Genomic DNA, 16,450 nt, shown 5'->3' with positions numbered 1-16,450 from the left:
GATCATTAAAACCAAGGGCAGTATGACAAAATATTAAGAAAAGTTGATGTTTTAAAAGATATTATTGTACACGGTATAAAATGTTTGTTTTTCTTGAAAATTTAAAAAGGTCTGAAGTCATTTTGCGGTAGCTGCAGAGATGTACGTATACGCCGCAAATTATATACTATTTGTTTACGCTAACGCTTACGGCCACATTTTTTTGGATAGTTGTCGCTTGAAGCTACGCCGTATAATAGTTTTCGCATTTTTTAGCACATAGCATCAACACATACTTTTTAATGTCTTTTTTTCGCTACAACACGCCAATACCTTCCAGCGCTGCTGTTGAAAGAATGTTTTCAATGGGCAAAGACATATTGAAACCAAACGCAGCAAAATGTCAGATGAACACTTCCAGATGCTTGTGTTTCTTCGTGGAAATTCAAATTAAAACTTGTTTGTTTCAAGTGGTTTATACCGTGTGAACAGTGTTGTACGTTGACGCCGTCAATTTGACGGCGTCATTTGACGGCGTCAACTTTTTGTTGACGCTGAGGCTAGCGCCGTCAATTTATTTTTCAGTTGACGGAAGTGATAGCGCCGTCAACTATTTTGCCGATTTTAAGCGTCAAGCGCTAAGCGTCATTTTTTGTTTTCATGGAAAATCTCGTTTCACAATAAGAGTTTCACCTATGGTTTCACAATGTATTCTGGCCAGCGCGACTCATCCGAATTACCGGCTTTCGCGTTGATTGGGATGGCTCCCTGGAATACACGCGGAAGAAGTTCGCCAAATGGTGATCCCCCATGTATTGAGAACGAGGGATCAGAGACAGAAAGCGAAAAATCCATGAATGGCATCGCGGACGTTGAAGATACTTTATTTCAAGAGCTCTATGCCCATGAAAAGAGCGATGTTGATGCAGTGGACCTCGTTAAAAGATTTATAATACCTGCTAAACTATCACAACACGCTTGGAAGTGGTTTAGCAATACGGTAATAATAATCATGCTTTTATTTGCGCCCATTGCGATAACATTCAGTACACTGCGATCACAGATGCGATACAACAGACGACAGGAAGCAGCGAAGTGACATATAGTCTTCGAGTCAGCTGCTCCCCTTATTTTGGCTTGATACCTATTTTGGCTGGAACAGTGATACCTTTCCGACTAAACGTTTTTAACTTGTTTTTGAAATACAACACACCAATACCAACCAGCGCTGCTGTGGAACGCATGTTTTCACTTGGAAAGGATAATATGCGCAGGGGCGCCAGAAGCGCGGGGGGAAGAGCAGGGGGAGGAGATGCCCCCCTGCCCTAAATTTTTTGTGGATGGGGAGGGAAGAGGGGGCAATGGTGCCATTTTAAGGTCATGTAAGCTACTGCACACTTTGCAATACACCAATTTATGCTATTCGCTTTTAGCCTAATTATAATGATCTATTTTTGCCTCAAAATAATATTCACAACACAAAATTCTCCATCACAGTAAGTTATATTACATCATTATAAAATAGCATGATGCCCTTCCGTGCTATCAGGTGCCATTGTTCTTTCTATAGCGGACACTTGTATCATTACTCGATAATGAGCTGATAGATGAGCATTATCGCTATATCTTATCTTAAAACTAAAAAAAAACTGGCCTTTCAGCAACAAAAGTGCCCTTTTTTCATACTCCTGCCCCTCCAGTCAAAAATCGCTCCGACGCCCCTGAATATGCGTCCCAAACCAAACAGATTGTCAGACAAACGTTTTGAAATGCTTGTTTTTCTGCAAGGAAATAATTAAGGCCTAGGCTGAGCAGCTAATTACAATACAGTCTCAAAACATAATACCTGCTCTTTATTCATAGCTATTGTTAGCCTGAACTTGGTTGAAATATTTCCGTTTTATGAGACGCTGGCAAAAAATAGCGCTAGAAATTAGCGCTGACGCCGTCAATTTCTTTAAGAGCTTACGCAGTCCTTTACGCCGTAAAGTTTTTAGGCAATTCGCGCTGACGCCGTCAAATTATTTCAATGACGCGTACAACACTGCGTGTGAATGTTTGGCACCTGACAAACAAAATGAGTTTACGCTAGTATATGCGCTGACGCCACCAACTTTTTTTACAAGTTGTGTTGACGCATACGGCGTATGGTTTTTTGAACGTTTGCGTTTATGCTGATGGCGTCAATATTTTTTGTATGCGCGTACATCACTGGGTCGCTGTACAGTTGTCTAAAAACAAGTCAAGTGATATCTTACAAGTTGTGATACAATTATTGATAAACAAACTGTTAAATGTTTTCTGTCAAATTATTTTCAGTTTCAAAATATTTATAAATTGGTGAAGTGGACGTACATTGACCCGATATCAAATACGCATATCAAACCTGTATCGAATCTAATTCGATATATCTGAGCCAAAGATTTTAAGTGAAGTAAAGTCAAGGTTTTGCACACCGCAACAAACAATGCTCACTAAAGCCTGAAATAATCGCAGTGAAGTATTAAAAGGTTTTCAAACCTTGGAAGCAAATCTTTTAGGCGCAGACAGTTAGGCGCCGGTCAAATAGGCGCGCACACTATGCGTCAGAATATTTAGGTGCAGAGCACTGTGGCGCCCGTTCATTTAGGTGATATTTCTAGTAAAGTATGCAGAATTGCAGATTGTATCAGCTTGGCAGGTAGGGCAATGCTTTTCACACAAAATGTTATATTGAACAAGAAAATGTGTTGTTTTGTTAGTGCGTGTGCATTTATTTGTTGTTAGTCATGGCTTCAGTGAGTGAAGCTGCTTTATCCGGCAATGCTTTTCACACAAAATGTTGTACGGTATTGAAAAGAAAAATATGTCATGGCTTCCGTGAGTGAAGCTGCTTAAACCGGGAATGCTTTTCACACAAAATGTTACATAGAACAGAAAAATATATTGTATCATATTTTTAATGTGCGTTTTCGGCATTTATTTATTCTTTGTCCAGGTTTGTGTCGCAGAAAGGTTTATCAATAAATTATTCAAGTTTACGAACATGACTGAGTTCACTTTTAGTTAAGTCAAATAATAAGTACATTAAACATCAGTAAAAAATATGCCATAGCCTATATTCAAGCGGGTGGTAGGCTTGAGTGAAGAGTAATTTAGTTTTCTGTCAAAACCCCGACGACTACGTTTTACAAAGCTGAGCTGATACAATCTGCAAACTTTACTAGGAATAGCACCTAAATGAACGGGCGCCGCAGTGCTCCGCACCTAAATATCTTGACGACACACTGTGCGCGCCTATTTGACCGGCGCCTAATTATCTGCCCCTAAAAGACGTGGACCCCAAACCTTTGCCTGTTATATAATAAATTTTTATAGTTTGATGGTAAATTAGCTTTGTATATATATATATATAATATTGGAAATTTATAATGTGTTAACTTACACAATACAATCGCTGTTCCAATACCATGACAATCAACAGTGCAACATCCACGTCAGCAAGATTTTATTTTTCCACTGTTGATACCACGCAGTTTTTCAAACAAGCAAGCAGAAAACGTTTTTTATCTTAACTTCTTGTCTGCAAACATTTAAACAATATCAAAAAAGACAAATTTTGCTACCTGGAGTGTCAATGTGTCATGCCAAAAAATGCAGAAGAATTTTGGTGTTGTACTTGTAGCTCCTGCAGGATCTGCATAGTGCATATGTCTTTTCATGATTGGTTCTGAAACCTGTGTGGCCTTACAGGCTCATTGTTTTTTTCCTGCGTTGCACACAAATCCTCCGACAGGAATTTCACAGAGCGCATGCTTGCTCTCTTGCATTTCATTGCAATCATATGATTTTGCATCTATCTGCATTGTTAGTCTGTCATTTGGTGTGTAATCAAAAGTCGGCCTGGCTATGTTTATAGTCTAAAAGCTGGTTCTAAGGCTGCTACATCCAGCATCATAGTACAGTAGTGTGAAAACTAGTAGTTCAATAGTTTTTCAAGTTGAGCATTGCTCCAACTGTAGAAACTTTCATTATGAGCTTCTGATTCAAGGTTAATTTCAATCAGTTTTGCACTCCGTTGTTGGCTTAATTTTGTCAGATTGGTCATACTCTTTTTTGTTCCGATATGTCAAGTTGGTTTGTGTTATCGCAATAAACCACTAAATACTGAAAAGTCTGGGTGTTCATCAGGACAATTATCGTTTCTAGCACTAGTTGCGACGTTCATCTGATGAAATTGAAAGTAAAAGCAACAATAAACAGGTTGGTTTATCGCTTCGCTGAAGTTTCGCGTACCATGACAATGCGCATCCTCAGAGCGAATAACATACAAAATAAAAATTTTACGAAATTATATTATGCTGCAGTGCAATTGAAGGCAAGAATTGTGTGTTTTATTTTTTAATAAGTGGATCATTGAAAACCTGTGATGGGTCACTTTGTGACCCTCAGGTCAATGGTTCACCATTCCTGTTGTATATACTATAAATGTTAGTGTAACTGTGTTTGCTTACTATTTCCAGGTATCAGATATTATTAGTAATTGAAATATTTTTGTTGATGTTGTGGCTAGTTTACCAATTGCTCCACATTTGTAAGTAGGTTTTTAGCCTGCAATGGCAAAACCAAGTGTATATCATGCTGTCATTGTTCTGTTCTTGGAATTTTTTGCATTTGGATTATTGACCATCCCCATGTTGGATGTAAGTGTTGTTGATTTTGCTTCATTAGCATACTAATTTATAAAAGATTTTGGTCCATAACATTATTAAACAGTCCGAATGAGTCGATCCTTATGTTATTATACCTGAATGTCGCAAAGCCGTAATGACTTCTTCGTCTTAATGACATTGAGGTTGGATGCACCAACAGAAGATCTTGCTGATCAAGCTAACTGTCTGATTAGTGATTAGTTTATCAAGAGTCAGTGGTTGATTTGGATATCAGTAATCGGCCATTCTAATCATTAGATTACGGTTAGGGTATTAAGATAAAGAATACACAAATTACTTCTTATCAGCCGATTTTTTTATGAGGTAATGATTTGCTGTTGGTGCATCTCGTTAGACATGTAATCTGCTACTTCATGAATAACTCAATGGTCTTTTACACTTCTTGCAACAAGTAAAACCGGAAAAGTATATTTTTTTTTTTCAAGAAAATTAACAAATTGAAGAGAAGTTTCATAGAATTTTGAAATAAAACCTTGGAGTAGAATTTTTTGTGCTTCTTTAGTTTTTTTATATGATATTGAATAAATAGCCGGGCTATGTTGAAAAACTTGTGACATAATCAATTCAATACTCAGAATCAGTTGAGTTTGTTTCTGACCATCAAAATGAAAATTATAAATAGCATAGCAGGGGACTAGAAAAGAGTGTTTATAAGTGGCAAAACAAGCAATTCGACAATATCATGACACAGACTAGCAAACAGTGATGCCCACCATTGCTATTCAAGTATTCATTAAACTATGAGTTGATTTTGTGCGGTCACTCATATTTGGTATGTATAATTGTATAATATTGCAGAAAAGTCTGAATCAAACTCATCTTGCAATGCATTTATGCTATATGTATTCAACATTTCAGGTTTTAAAAAATACTTTCAAGGAGCAGATGTTTTTGATCAATGGGCTTGTCAATGGAATTAAGGTAATGAATCTAGTTATGGTATCAACCTCGTGGCAAGGTGTCTCTTGACTATGTTCTTTCGTCTTGTGACTTTCCAAGAGTTCCATGAAACATTATTACCGTAGTTTGTTTACTTACTTTTCTCAATTTTTTAAAAAATCATTAACTAATAATATCATGTGCTTATAACGGGATTATTTCACAATAGTTTGTTCTTACTGCAAGTTATCTATTTCGAAGTAAAAGTCATTACGGGATTACGCTAGAGTGACTTTATGAACAATAAATTGAAAGATTGAATTCTGGTAAAAACTACATTATTATTAACATTGTTAGTCACTATTGGTTTGGCTTGGTTACATTTTTTTGATAATTTTTCACCACCATTATATCACCTGCTGGCGCTCTTTTTTTGGATGATGAAACAAAAGACTGGCTGCTCTCTTGTAGCCTTCCAGCTTAGTCCGGGAACATTGTGAATCTGGGGTAGTAAAAGGGTAGATCCTCGGCCCCAGAGGCTTACACAATGACGACGAGTCTTTGTGTAGGCTAGCTACTTTTTTTGTGGCAGCGTACTGTCATAAACTGAAAAAAAATCCTTTTTATTTTATAAAGGTGTATTTTCTTCTGCCAGTATAGGGTTAAGAAAAAATTGTTTTAAAAAAAAATTGCCCAACACCAACACCCAAAGAGTGATTATAAAAATTATTGTTACAGCAATACTTATATTACAATTAATACAAAATGCAAAACAAATTTTTTGAATATAAAATTTTTGTCTAAATCGTGTTATATAAAATGAATGAAAAATGCTGCATGAATTTATTGGTTAGAAGAGATGCAAATATATTATAGTTATCTTGCAATGTGTGCTAACTTCAAAAAAGATTTTAGCTGAAACGTTAGCCGCTTTTCTTCCCACCTTGCTGAGAATTATGGGTCTACTACTATTCGGTGAGTCCGATTCGGTGAGTTCTTAACCTGTAACCCCTAACCCTAAAACGGCAATGATAATTAGGCTACGGTACCCGATATTTAAAAAAAAATGAAAAAATCACCTAATAGGGATCGGACTCACCGAAACGGGCCATTCCGGAGATTTATAGACAAATCAAATATATATATATATACTAAAACTATTTTTTTAAAACATGTTTAGATATATTTCTGACTGACTTATAAACACGGTACCCGCGGGACCATTTGTAAGTGATCTATAGTGGACAGTAGGTTACAGATAACAAAGTTAAAGCTGCTTGTTATTGTCCTTAGAAGATGTACAAATACACGAAACTGTTGGGAGTAAATTTAAAACTCTGTTTTTACTTTCAGCTTAACAATTATATAACCTATGAATTTCACTCGTTTGGTTGAAATGTTATATATTAAACTACAAACTTACAAAGTGAGAATTTTTTATTTGTTTTTTTTTAATCGAAAATGTTGCAAAGTTTAACAACATTACTTGACTTTCAGGGATTGTTGTCTTTTTTAAGTGCTCCTCTTCTTGGGGCGTTGTCGGATGTTTGGGGACGAAAATCCTTTCTTCTTCTCACTGTGTTTGTGTCATGTGCACCTATACCTTTCATGACATTGAGTGCATGGTGAGTTACTGTGTGTTTAGTTCCAATTTTCAATGGTTGCATGATAGCACTTATACCATAGTTCCAGAAGGTTTGTGACTTTGATACGAGTGGTTTCACTTTGAAATTGACACTGTTTTCCATGGAGGATATTTTTTATATTTTGCACATCTATTGTTGGTGTTGAAAACATATCATAATATTTTGACTGAGATAGCGGGCGATATAGTATGAACTGAGTATTACAGTTAAAACAATGGTTTATCTTTTAGATCAAAATTGCTTTGCCTGCAGGGCGAAAATGCTGGTTCACTTCAGAGAATATATACGTTATATCTAACAAGTGTTGTGCAAAATAAAAATCTTTCGGGGATATTTTCTGTGCGATTTTATCTCTGATGCTTACTTCCAGTGTTTTTTAAGGTGTTTTGGGGGACCGAAACGGTCCCCCAAATTTCTCCAGCGGTTTCCCAAAATTTGGACTTGCAACTACCAAGCCTTAAAGCAGCCGGCGGCCATCGCGGCCATGGCCGCTAAGTAGTGCTTGAATGATTGCCGGTGCTACCTTCTCAGTCGGCCAAGTTTGGCCGCCGGTTTCTTCTAGCCAATTATTTAATTTTGCAATAGAATGAGCGTGGATTAACTGTCGAAAATATGTAGTATCAAAGAGTGACGCAGAATTAGGTTAGCGCGTTATAATCACCACTGTTGTATTGTGCGGGAACATTTGCTATTGTATATGGAATATATGCAGCTGCGATCACCAGCTCAGCTGTACCCGCGCATTCGCAAATGCGTGAGCGCATTAGGCCAACGCGCGACGCGCATTCATCCATTGTGCGCGAGTAATAGCGTTAATTACCGTGACGCGAAACCACAAATTGTAGGTTTGCGATTTTTTACATGATTATATTTATATATATATATCTTGGACTGAAAAGAAGAGCAATGACGAAGTTATGAAATTGGCAAATGCAGAAAGGAGATTAATAACAACAGTTAGAAGGCGCCAGATGCAATTTGTAGGTCATATTCACAGACATGAAGATTTGGAAAAATTAGCACTATTGGGGATGATACAGAGAAAAAGAAGCAGAGGTCGACAAAGATTAACTTATTTAAACAGCTTGAATCAATGGGCCACAAACACAACAGTCAAAACGAACGATTTATACGAATGTCAAATGACAGAGAAATTTGGAAGACCATGATCGCCAACGTCTGTATCAGATCAGGTACATAATCATCATCATAGAGCAGTGCTAGACGAACGTAACTGAACAAAAACAAGACAAATTTTCCGCTTATTAAATGATCTAGATTCTAGAAGAAAGTTTTTAAAAAACTTTTGCGCAATTGCATGTTTGACATGTTTTGACTAACCTACTGTCAAGCCTTAAAGCAGCCTGCGGCCATGGCCGCTAAGTAGTGCTTGAATGACCGCCGGTGCTACCTCCTCAATGGGCCAAGTTTGGCCGCCGGTCTCTTCTAGCCAATTATTTAATTTCGCAATAGAATGATCGTGGATTGACTGACGAAAATATGTAGTATCAAAGAGTGACGCAAAATTAGGTTAGCGCGTCATAATCGCCACTGTTGCATTGTGCGGGAATATTTGTTATTGATGGAATATATCCATCTGCGATCACCAGCGGTGTAAGTCTTGTTTGTAATTCCCGACGTTTATTTTAACAAAGTGTTAATCCGAAGTGTCAATTTAAATCGGCTGGCAATATTGTCGTTTTTATGTTGATGTAATGTTGTCGGACATTGAATCGTTGTTAAAAAGGAGAACTAAGTTAGTTGACATCAGAGGAGAAAACACGTGTCTTCATAGCTGAGAAATGTTCCCGCTATGGGTTAGTGACTTCACACCCTCAATGGTGACATCATAACGGTATAAATGGTTACATTTTATGAAAGGCGGTATTCGGTAATGCAGTTGAAACAATTTACTGAGCAGCTGAAACAATTTACCAGATTACAATCCCGATAAAGCAGTTATTGAGTGGTAAAACGATTCTGTTGCAGGACGTCGCACAGACTTCAACAACGCTAAGTGATCATTTTAGCAAGTTTAAGTCTATTTACTTGTGCTTTTTGGCCTCCAAGCGCGCAGATTTGGCCGCCGAGAAGGAGCTCCCAGTAGGCCACGATGGCTGCCGTAAAAAAATACGAGTTTTAAGGCCTGAACTACAGTAGCCTAATAAATAATTCGTTTAAGCAAATATGGCTATTTTTGGTATTAATGAAACACTTGCGGTCTCTTAAAACTACTTAGCGGTCACCCAAACCAAACCTTAAAAAAACCTGCTTGCTTCTAAGTTCTATTTGTACCGTACACTCCGTACCGCGTACAGTACAAGCATTGCTTAGTAACATTACGCTGCACTTGTTCGTTTGTGGTGATCTTTGCAAGCTAAGTTTTTCAATAGATTGCAAATATTCAATGACACAGTTTTCATACCGTACGTTACTATGTTTCTTTTTACATTGATGATTATTCATAGCGATGTTTCGAAAGTAATTTGTTGGCATGAAATACGTTTTGACGTCAACAGTCAAGCGTCGCGTGGCCCGGGTCTTTATCTCTACCTAGACGATTTAACGTCGCTTGTTCCCCGTATTGCGAGGGTAGATGGAGATAATACCATGGTTTCTGACATTTTTCTGCCTAGCTTAGATTGCTGTCGACAGGAATTCGTCATGTCATTCACTCTGCTGTGTAGCTAATCGCGTAAAATGCGATTTTCTACTATGAGTGGCAACGACATAGGGTGCTGTTATGTCTCAAAAAGTAAAATGCATTTTTTGGTTTTAAAAAATTGTAATGCAAGATCGATATATGATCGTTCTAATCTAAGCAAAAGGTGTTTTTTGAATTTTTCTGAAAAAGCATCACCATGTCCTCTCCCAGACAGCAAAATCCGTTATTTTTACATTGATAAATTACATAAACTTTCTGACGTCTGCAGACGCTGAATCAACACTTGCACTTTCGAACTACCTGTAGTTATCGGATTAATGTTAATTCTGATTGTGCAAGCAAAGATGGTTGCAATATTTTCTAAGTTTGCGTGGCAGTTTTTACCCTCTCTATCGATGGCTATAATTCAGAAGAAATAAAAGCACCATTGCAAACGTTTTGCTGCGTACAACAGGAGCCAGGTGATCGAATCAACCACGTCCCATTTAAAGGTCCCTTTGGAATCAGCCGTCGTCCTGCATTGTTATGAATAATATTTTTAATTTTTTTTGCAGTCATTATTTTTCCGGCTTTGGCTCCAGGCCAGCAGAAATAAACGTAATTCTACCATTCTACCGCCATTACTTTTTATGATCCAATCATCTCTCATATTTTCAGGTGGTTTTTTGCAATGCTGTCAATTTCAGGCTGTTGTTCAGTTACCTTTTCAATTATCTTCGCGTACGTTGCTGATATCACAGACGAAGCAAGTAGGAGCTCAGCATACGGCCTAGTAAGACCACGAAGTTTACTTTTCAGTTTTTAATTTAAACTTAGTAATGCTAAGTATATTTGAGTCAAAATGATGGGGTTAGAATGGTCAATTTATATTCAAGGGTAAAGTAAAGAAAGTGAACTGTGGCGTATAGTAAACTTTCTGACGGTGCGGTTATGTTAAAAATTGAAACGTATTAGACGAGATCATATTCACAACACGACGTGCCACGAAAGTATAGAAGAGGATTTAGTTTCATGACTAGATTTTGTCTTGGCATACCATGTAAATATTTCAGTATAACAGGATATGCTCTTCGGTATCGTACATCAGTACGGGATTGTTCCTTCAGGAATTACTCCTTGATTCATGAGCTTCTTCATGCGCGTTCAGGTTTCGGCCACGTTTGCGGCCAGTCTCGTTACAAGTCCTGCCATTGGAAATTACTTAGCTCAGGCGTACGGAGTAGAGGCAGTGGTCACTCTGGCAACCGCCATTGCATCCTTTGACGTCTGCTTTATTCTTGTGTCTGTCCCCGAATCTCTACCTGAACAAATTCGTCCTAAAAGTTGGGGGTCTCCTATATCGTGGGATCAAGCTGATCCTTTTGCTGTAAGTAAACCATCAGCGACTGTTTAAATTGCTAATATACTGTTATGTAGATTTTAGAGTTATCAATATCTTCACATGACATTTTTCATGTTGCTATTGAAATCTATGTTAAGTAATCTTGCTAAAACTCGTACATTTGATGGAAAGTCCAGCTTAATAATTTCCAACTAGAAATATACGGTACTTGCGTCTTGACATTTCTATAGCGTTCACTTTTCTTCATTTGTATTTTGCTTCGTCGTTGAAGTTAGTCTGATAAGCGTATCTTGAGTGTCAAGTATAAAAATATAGGTTTGACATGGTTTCGTTGCAGGCTTTACGAAAGGTTGGTCAAGATAAAAGATTGCTTTTGCTTTGTCTCACTGTTTTTCTTTCATATCTTCCTGAAGCCGGCCAGTATGCATTTGTGTTTTTGTACGTTCAACAAGTAAGTGCTGGCATTTTCAAACATTCTTTATGGTGTTTGGTATAAAGTTCTGATCGCTCCATTGCCTCTTCCAGCTATAGTAACCAATAATGAAGATGTTCAACAAGTTTGTTGACAAACGGTGGTGAAAAATCACAAGCTTCTATTTCATAGGCTCAGCCGGAATCGAGTCTGGCCAATATCATCTTTGCGTGGTTCACTGACTCAGCACTTTTTCACATTTTAAACCAAGAGCTTTGTTATTCAATTTCAGATAATTGGCTTCACCAACGAGATGGTTGTTTCCTACGTGGCCGTTGTTGGTATCTTGGCGATTGTAACCCAAACCGCATTACTGGGAACATTATATCGAGCCTTTGGAAACAGAGGTGTTATTATTCTGGGACTTGTATTTCAAGTCGGACAACTTCTGATATATTCATTTTGTAAACCACATTGGTGAGTGCTACCTCAGTCAATAAATTATTCCCTTTTACATTAATATAACAGTCTACGGATGTTCAATCAATGATTGATTTATGGCTGCAAGGTTAGTGGGCTGCATGTTTTTTTTATGATGCTTCACAAATTTTCCTCTTCTAAAAGCGTCATTATACTCACACGTATGGTTCTCGCTTTGTCATCGAAATTATACGCATAGTTTTCACCTTTTGTATTTTGCGTTTTGCTTTCAGGACGATGTGGGTAGCAGGCGGGTTAGCGGCACTATCCAGCATCAACTATCCAGCGCTTAGTTCGCTTGTATCGACAATGTCTAGCAAAGACCAGCAAGGTAGGCAACAAAATTGTTCACATCGTCACATTTCAGTTTGTATTTTGTTTTGAGAATCAAAATGTGTTTGGATGAAACTGTTTTAGATGGGAGCCTATGCTTATAATTTCCTATATCGTTTGCGTAAAAATGCATACAAGGTTTGTATTACTTACCTATGGGAGTTTATCATCTCATCGAATGCTGCATAGCCAAATGAACTAATGAAATGCAAACATTGCGCCTTAGAAGCTAGGTTATGTGGCACGCTGGTTGTGCGATGTACAATGCATAGAGCGCAGAAACTAAGATGCTGGAGAACAACACAATTGATCGCACCGTAGGCATTTCATTGAATTGTTGGTTTTTTAGAAAGACCAAATTAAATAGCAGCTGTATTGCCAATACATGTAGCTGAATTTTTTGTGATGGTAAATAGTTTCATGATGGACGAGCTGTGACATGTTGTTGCATCTAAGAAGATGCAAAGTAGTCGTCTATTAAATTGTATACGACGACGGATCCATTATTATAGGCGAGTTAGAAATGAACTGAAAAGATAGGAAATCTTTCAAACTAAGGAACTCGTTCCGTTGCGTGTCAAGTTCACTGCAATTGCACTTTAGCCTCAGGCAGTTTTAGTTTTTCTACGTCACGTAACACAACTACCATATTGAAATATCTCTTTTCACTAAATTTAATCCGGTGTTCAAAAGGAGGCTTTTTCACCTGAAAGCGTTTCACCTTAACAAGACTAGAGTGTAATGGCAGCCTGGATCCATGATCGTGCGTTAAATTTGACAACACCTTGACAAGTGCAAGACGTAAATTTGATGTTGAATTTTTCTTTCAGGAGTGGTGCAAGGAATTGTGACGGGAATTAGAGGTTTATGCAACGGGCTTGGACCGGCATTGTTCGGCTTAATATTTCATATTTTTCACGTTGAAATAAAAGTTCCAGACGATGGTAGCCAAGTGGCAAACCTAAATAGTTCTTCAATTACACAAGATACATCTAATGAGGTATGAAAACAAATAAATTGAAATTGGAATATTGAATGGATTAGGACGATGAAGTTGGTATGTGTGACATTTCTTAAAATGAAATTATTACAGTGTTGCAATTTTAAATTCGTCGTAATTTACTATACATTTTTTTCTGAGCAGAACGTTTTTCGTGGTCTATGATTTTCTTTGTCTTAATCTTCGTTAAAGCAGGAAATATAATAAACCGGGACCAGAATAAGAACGTTGATTGGCACATTTTCTAAAAAGCGTTTCAACAGTCTCCATGCGATCTGTTACAGTGAACAAATTGTTCTTGCGGGCAATTTAATGAATCTTGTTTTTTGCAAACTAACGACCAATTAGTTGGATCGCAAACACTGAAGAAGACATAGTTACCTGAGTGATCATAAGCTATTAAACCGCATAGCAACGAGAAAATTTACAATTAAACTTGTCACTAACAATCGGTCTATGTTAGAAATGTAGCACTTGTCCGTTATTGGGAAGGAAGAAGTTATTGGTACGTTAGCGTTGCTGGGTTTTCGTGGGTTGCCATGGTGATTTATCGCTTTGTTATTTGACCGCGCATTTGTTTGTATCAGAAGGGAGCTCTGCGTTTGAAATATTGCACCTAGATAAAAAGCCAAATGTTAAACACGGTTTTTGATAATATTGATGCACGAGCGCTGTGGTTGTAGGAAAATCTTAATTCTCGTAAAAAATGATTTTCATCTAATTGGAGGTTTGGTGGTGATTAATTATTTAGAAAATGCATTTTTGGAATGGACATTTTGCTAAAACTGATTTTTGTTTTGCATTGCCGTTCCCTTTAAAATCGTTTTTAACTTGCGGTTTTGATAACTTTTGCTTCATCTTTTAGTTTTCATCTTTGGGCCTCTAACTTAAGAGAGCATGGCCTATTCCAGCAAATCCGTGTGTTTTCTTTAAGACGAGCCCTGTCGTATGCTAGACAATTTGTTGCTCTGATAATATTAGTAACAATTTTTGACACAGCACAAGATGAGATACTTGAAACGTTGTGGAAGAGCTTATTTGATTTTTGTATCTTCTCACTCCCAATTTTTATTGCAGACGATACTACCCGGTCCCCCGTATCTTTTTGGAGCATTTGCCGTCATGCTGGCTATTGTACTAACTTGTTTTCTTCCAAAGAACTTAAACAGTGGTTATCGACCTTTGGCCACAAGAGACAATTCTTCTGATAACACGAAAGACCAATTAAGTCACGTGACATCTCGCACTCCTTCGCATCAAAGAAAAATTGATGCAAGAAAACTTTCAGACTCTGATGACCAGCAACACTTTTCTCACAATGATGAAATCAAGCTTTAGTCAATTTTTTTCCCAAAGATTAAAAGTGCGTGCATTAGGGGCTGATAAAGTATCGTATGACGTCATCGTCGTTCTTCCTCACCTTATGACGTGTTTCGTCAACCCACAGCGTAACGTTCTTGGACGTAGCCACAGGGGGCAATCGCCCCCTCTCCCAAAAAATTATGTTTCGATATTATTACAACGTTACAAGACCATTATTATTTATGTTAGATGACGTTTGCCCTCCAAAATTTAGCTTTCTGGCTGCATCACTGATTACCCCCTTTCCCCAAATGACGTCATACGAGATTTGCTCAGTCGATACTTTTTCTATTGCAGACTGTCTAGGCAAAAGCTATATTTATACAAAATCTTTTTTCCTAACCTGAGTTATCTGGTCTCAACGATGATACCTGTTTTTTTAGTGGTGCGCCTTTACTGTTGTTTGAAATTTCAGTGGCTCGCTTCTCGCTATTGAACGACAGCGTGCGGGTTACTGAGGTCCCTCATTGATGTGTTGCCGCAAAAAAAACACTTGATTTGTCATTGTGGGATATTTATTCAGATAATGTAATTTGTGATAAGATTTGTTTTTGCAATCACTATGGCAAGATGCCAAATCTGTTTTTCCAACTTGCAGTCCACGTGTCAACTGATTTTGTGGATGAATTTTGCTTAATGGCTATAGAAGAATATTTCCTAATTTAACACTGTGAATATAGATTATTATTCCTGATTGACACTTAAGCGTGATCAACTCGGTCCATATAATCTTTGCTTGCATCCAATAATATTGTGCAGTATCGCCACAAATAATATGGCAACTTAAGAAGTTTTGATGACGATTTTCTGATAGGGCGAAAGGTGCGCTAGACAAAAGTGTTGCCAGATGTTTATTAAGTTTCCTGACCTGCTCAAAAGCAGACCAATGCTTCCCTATTAAAACTAGTTTAAAGGCAACAAAACTAGATCGTCGTCACGTGTTTGCAACCGAAAAAGGATAATGGGTATGAAATTTAGCACGTTGGACACCTTGGAATAATTTCAAATATTATAAGACAAAGAGAAAAAGGCCACCGGAACTTTGAAACTTTTAAAATTCATGAGTAAAAAAGACAAGCTATGTTGTTTGACCTTGGTGCGTTATGAAAAGTGCTGAAAGTCGTGAGGGAAACACTTTTGATGCGTTTGAACACAAGTGAGCCATAATATCTGGTAAGTTTGTAATTTTTTTTTCAGATTGTAAAAAATTCTTTTAACATTATTGTATGAACGAGTCGGTTTGAACAGATTTTCAATGGTTTTGAGCCAGTTTTAACAAGCAAATATTGCTCTACTTTTAACTAGTTAAAACTTTAAAAAAATCTGGCAAAGCTTATTTTTATCTTACCCTATTATCAACGAGCTGTTCAAACATTATATGACATTTTCTTGCTTTATCACCAACGACCTATCTAATTCAATAAAATGGTTATGGCACCCCCACCGAATCCAGTAATGTTTTTAAACACTCCCAAGAAATTTACGAGTTTCTAGATCCCTGATTCCGAGTACGTCATGACAGCATTTCCCAGGTACGATTTTTTACCCCTAATTCGGTATCCCAGTGGCAGTGTACACTCATGCGGGTGAACAATCGGTGCGCGTACGGAATGAATTTTTTTTACTTTGAAGGTGTTGGA

The 16,450-nt window shown here is 37.5% G+C and overlaps 1 protein-coding gene across 1 annotated transcript; it reads left to right on the top strand.

Moving 5' to 3' along the window:
* The first annotated feature begins 4,491 nt into the window (after window positions 1-4,491).
* Window positions 4,492-15,508, top strand: LOC145778057 (solute carrier family 71 member 1-like). Its single transcript, XM_082589460.1, has 10 exons — window positions 4,492-4,661; window positions 5,550-5,612; window positions 7,068-7,195; window positions 10,539-10,653; window positions 11,029-11,247; window positions 11,561-11,674; window positions 11,928-12,112; window positions 12,349-12,446; window positions 13,279-13,448; window positions 14,526-15,508. The coding sequence occupies exons 1-10, from the start codon at window positions 4,575-4,577 to the stop codon at window positions 14,784-14,786; spliced, it is 1,440 nt and encodes a 479-aa protein (XP_082445586.1). The 5' UTR covers window positions 4,492-4,574; the 3' UTR covers window positions 14,787-15,508.
* Window positions 15,509-16,450: the final 942 nt, after the last annotated feature.

This window comes from Aplidium turbinatum, chromosome 10, assembly GCF_918807975.1.
Source record: "Aplidium turbinatum chromosome 10, kaAplTurb1.1, whole genome shotgun sequence".
NCBI classification, from domain to species: domain Eukaryota; kingdom Metazoa; phylum Chordata; class Ascidiacea; order Aplousobranchia; family Polyclinidae; genus Aplidium; species Aplidium turbinatum.
This window is presented reverse-complemented; position numbering and strand designations above follow the sequence as displayed.

What these genes read in the sequence shown, in the direction of transcription:
- LOC145778057 (XM_082589460.1), top strand. Translation starts at nt 4,575, where the DNA reads ATGGCAAAACCAAGTGTATATCATGCTGTCATTGTTCTGTTCTTGGAA. An exon ending in TGACCATCCCCATGTTGGAT is followed by an intron (nt 4,662 to 5,549) that starts GTAAGTGTTGTT and finishes TCAACATTTCAG; the next exon opens with GTTTTAAAAAATACTTTCAA. An exon ending in ATCAAGCTGATCCTTTTGCT is followed by an intron (nt 11,248 to 11,560) that starts GTAAGTAAACCA and finishes GTTTCGTTGCAG; the next exon opens with GCTTTACGAAAGGTTGGTCA.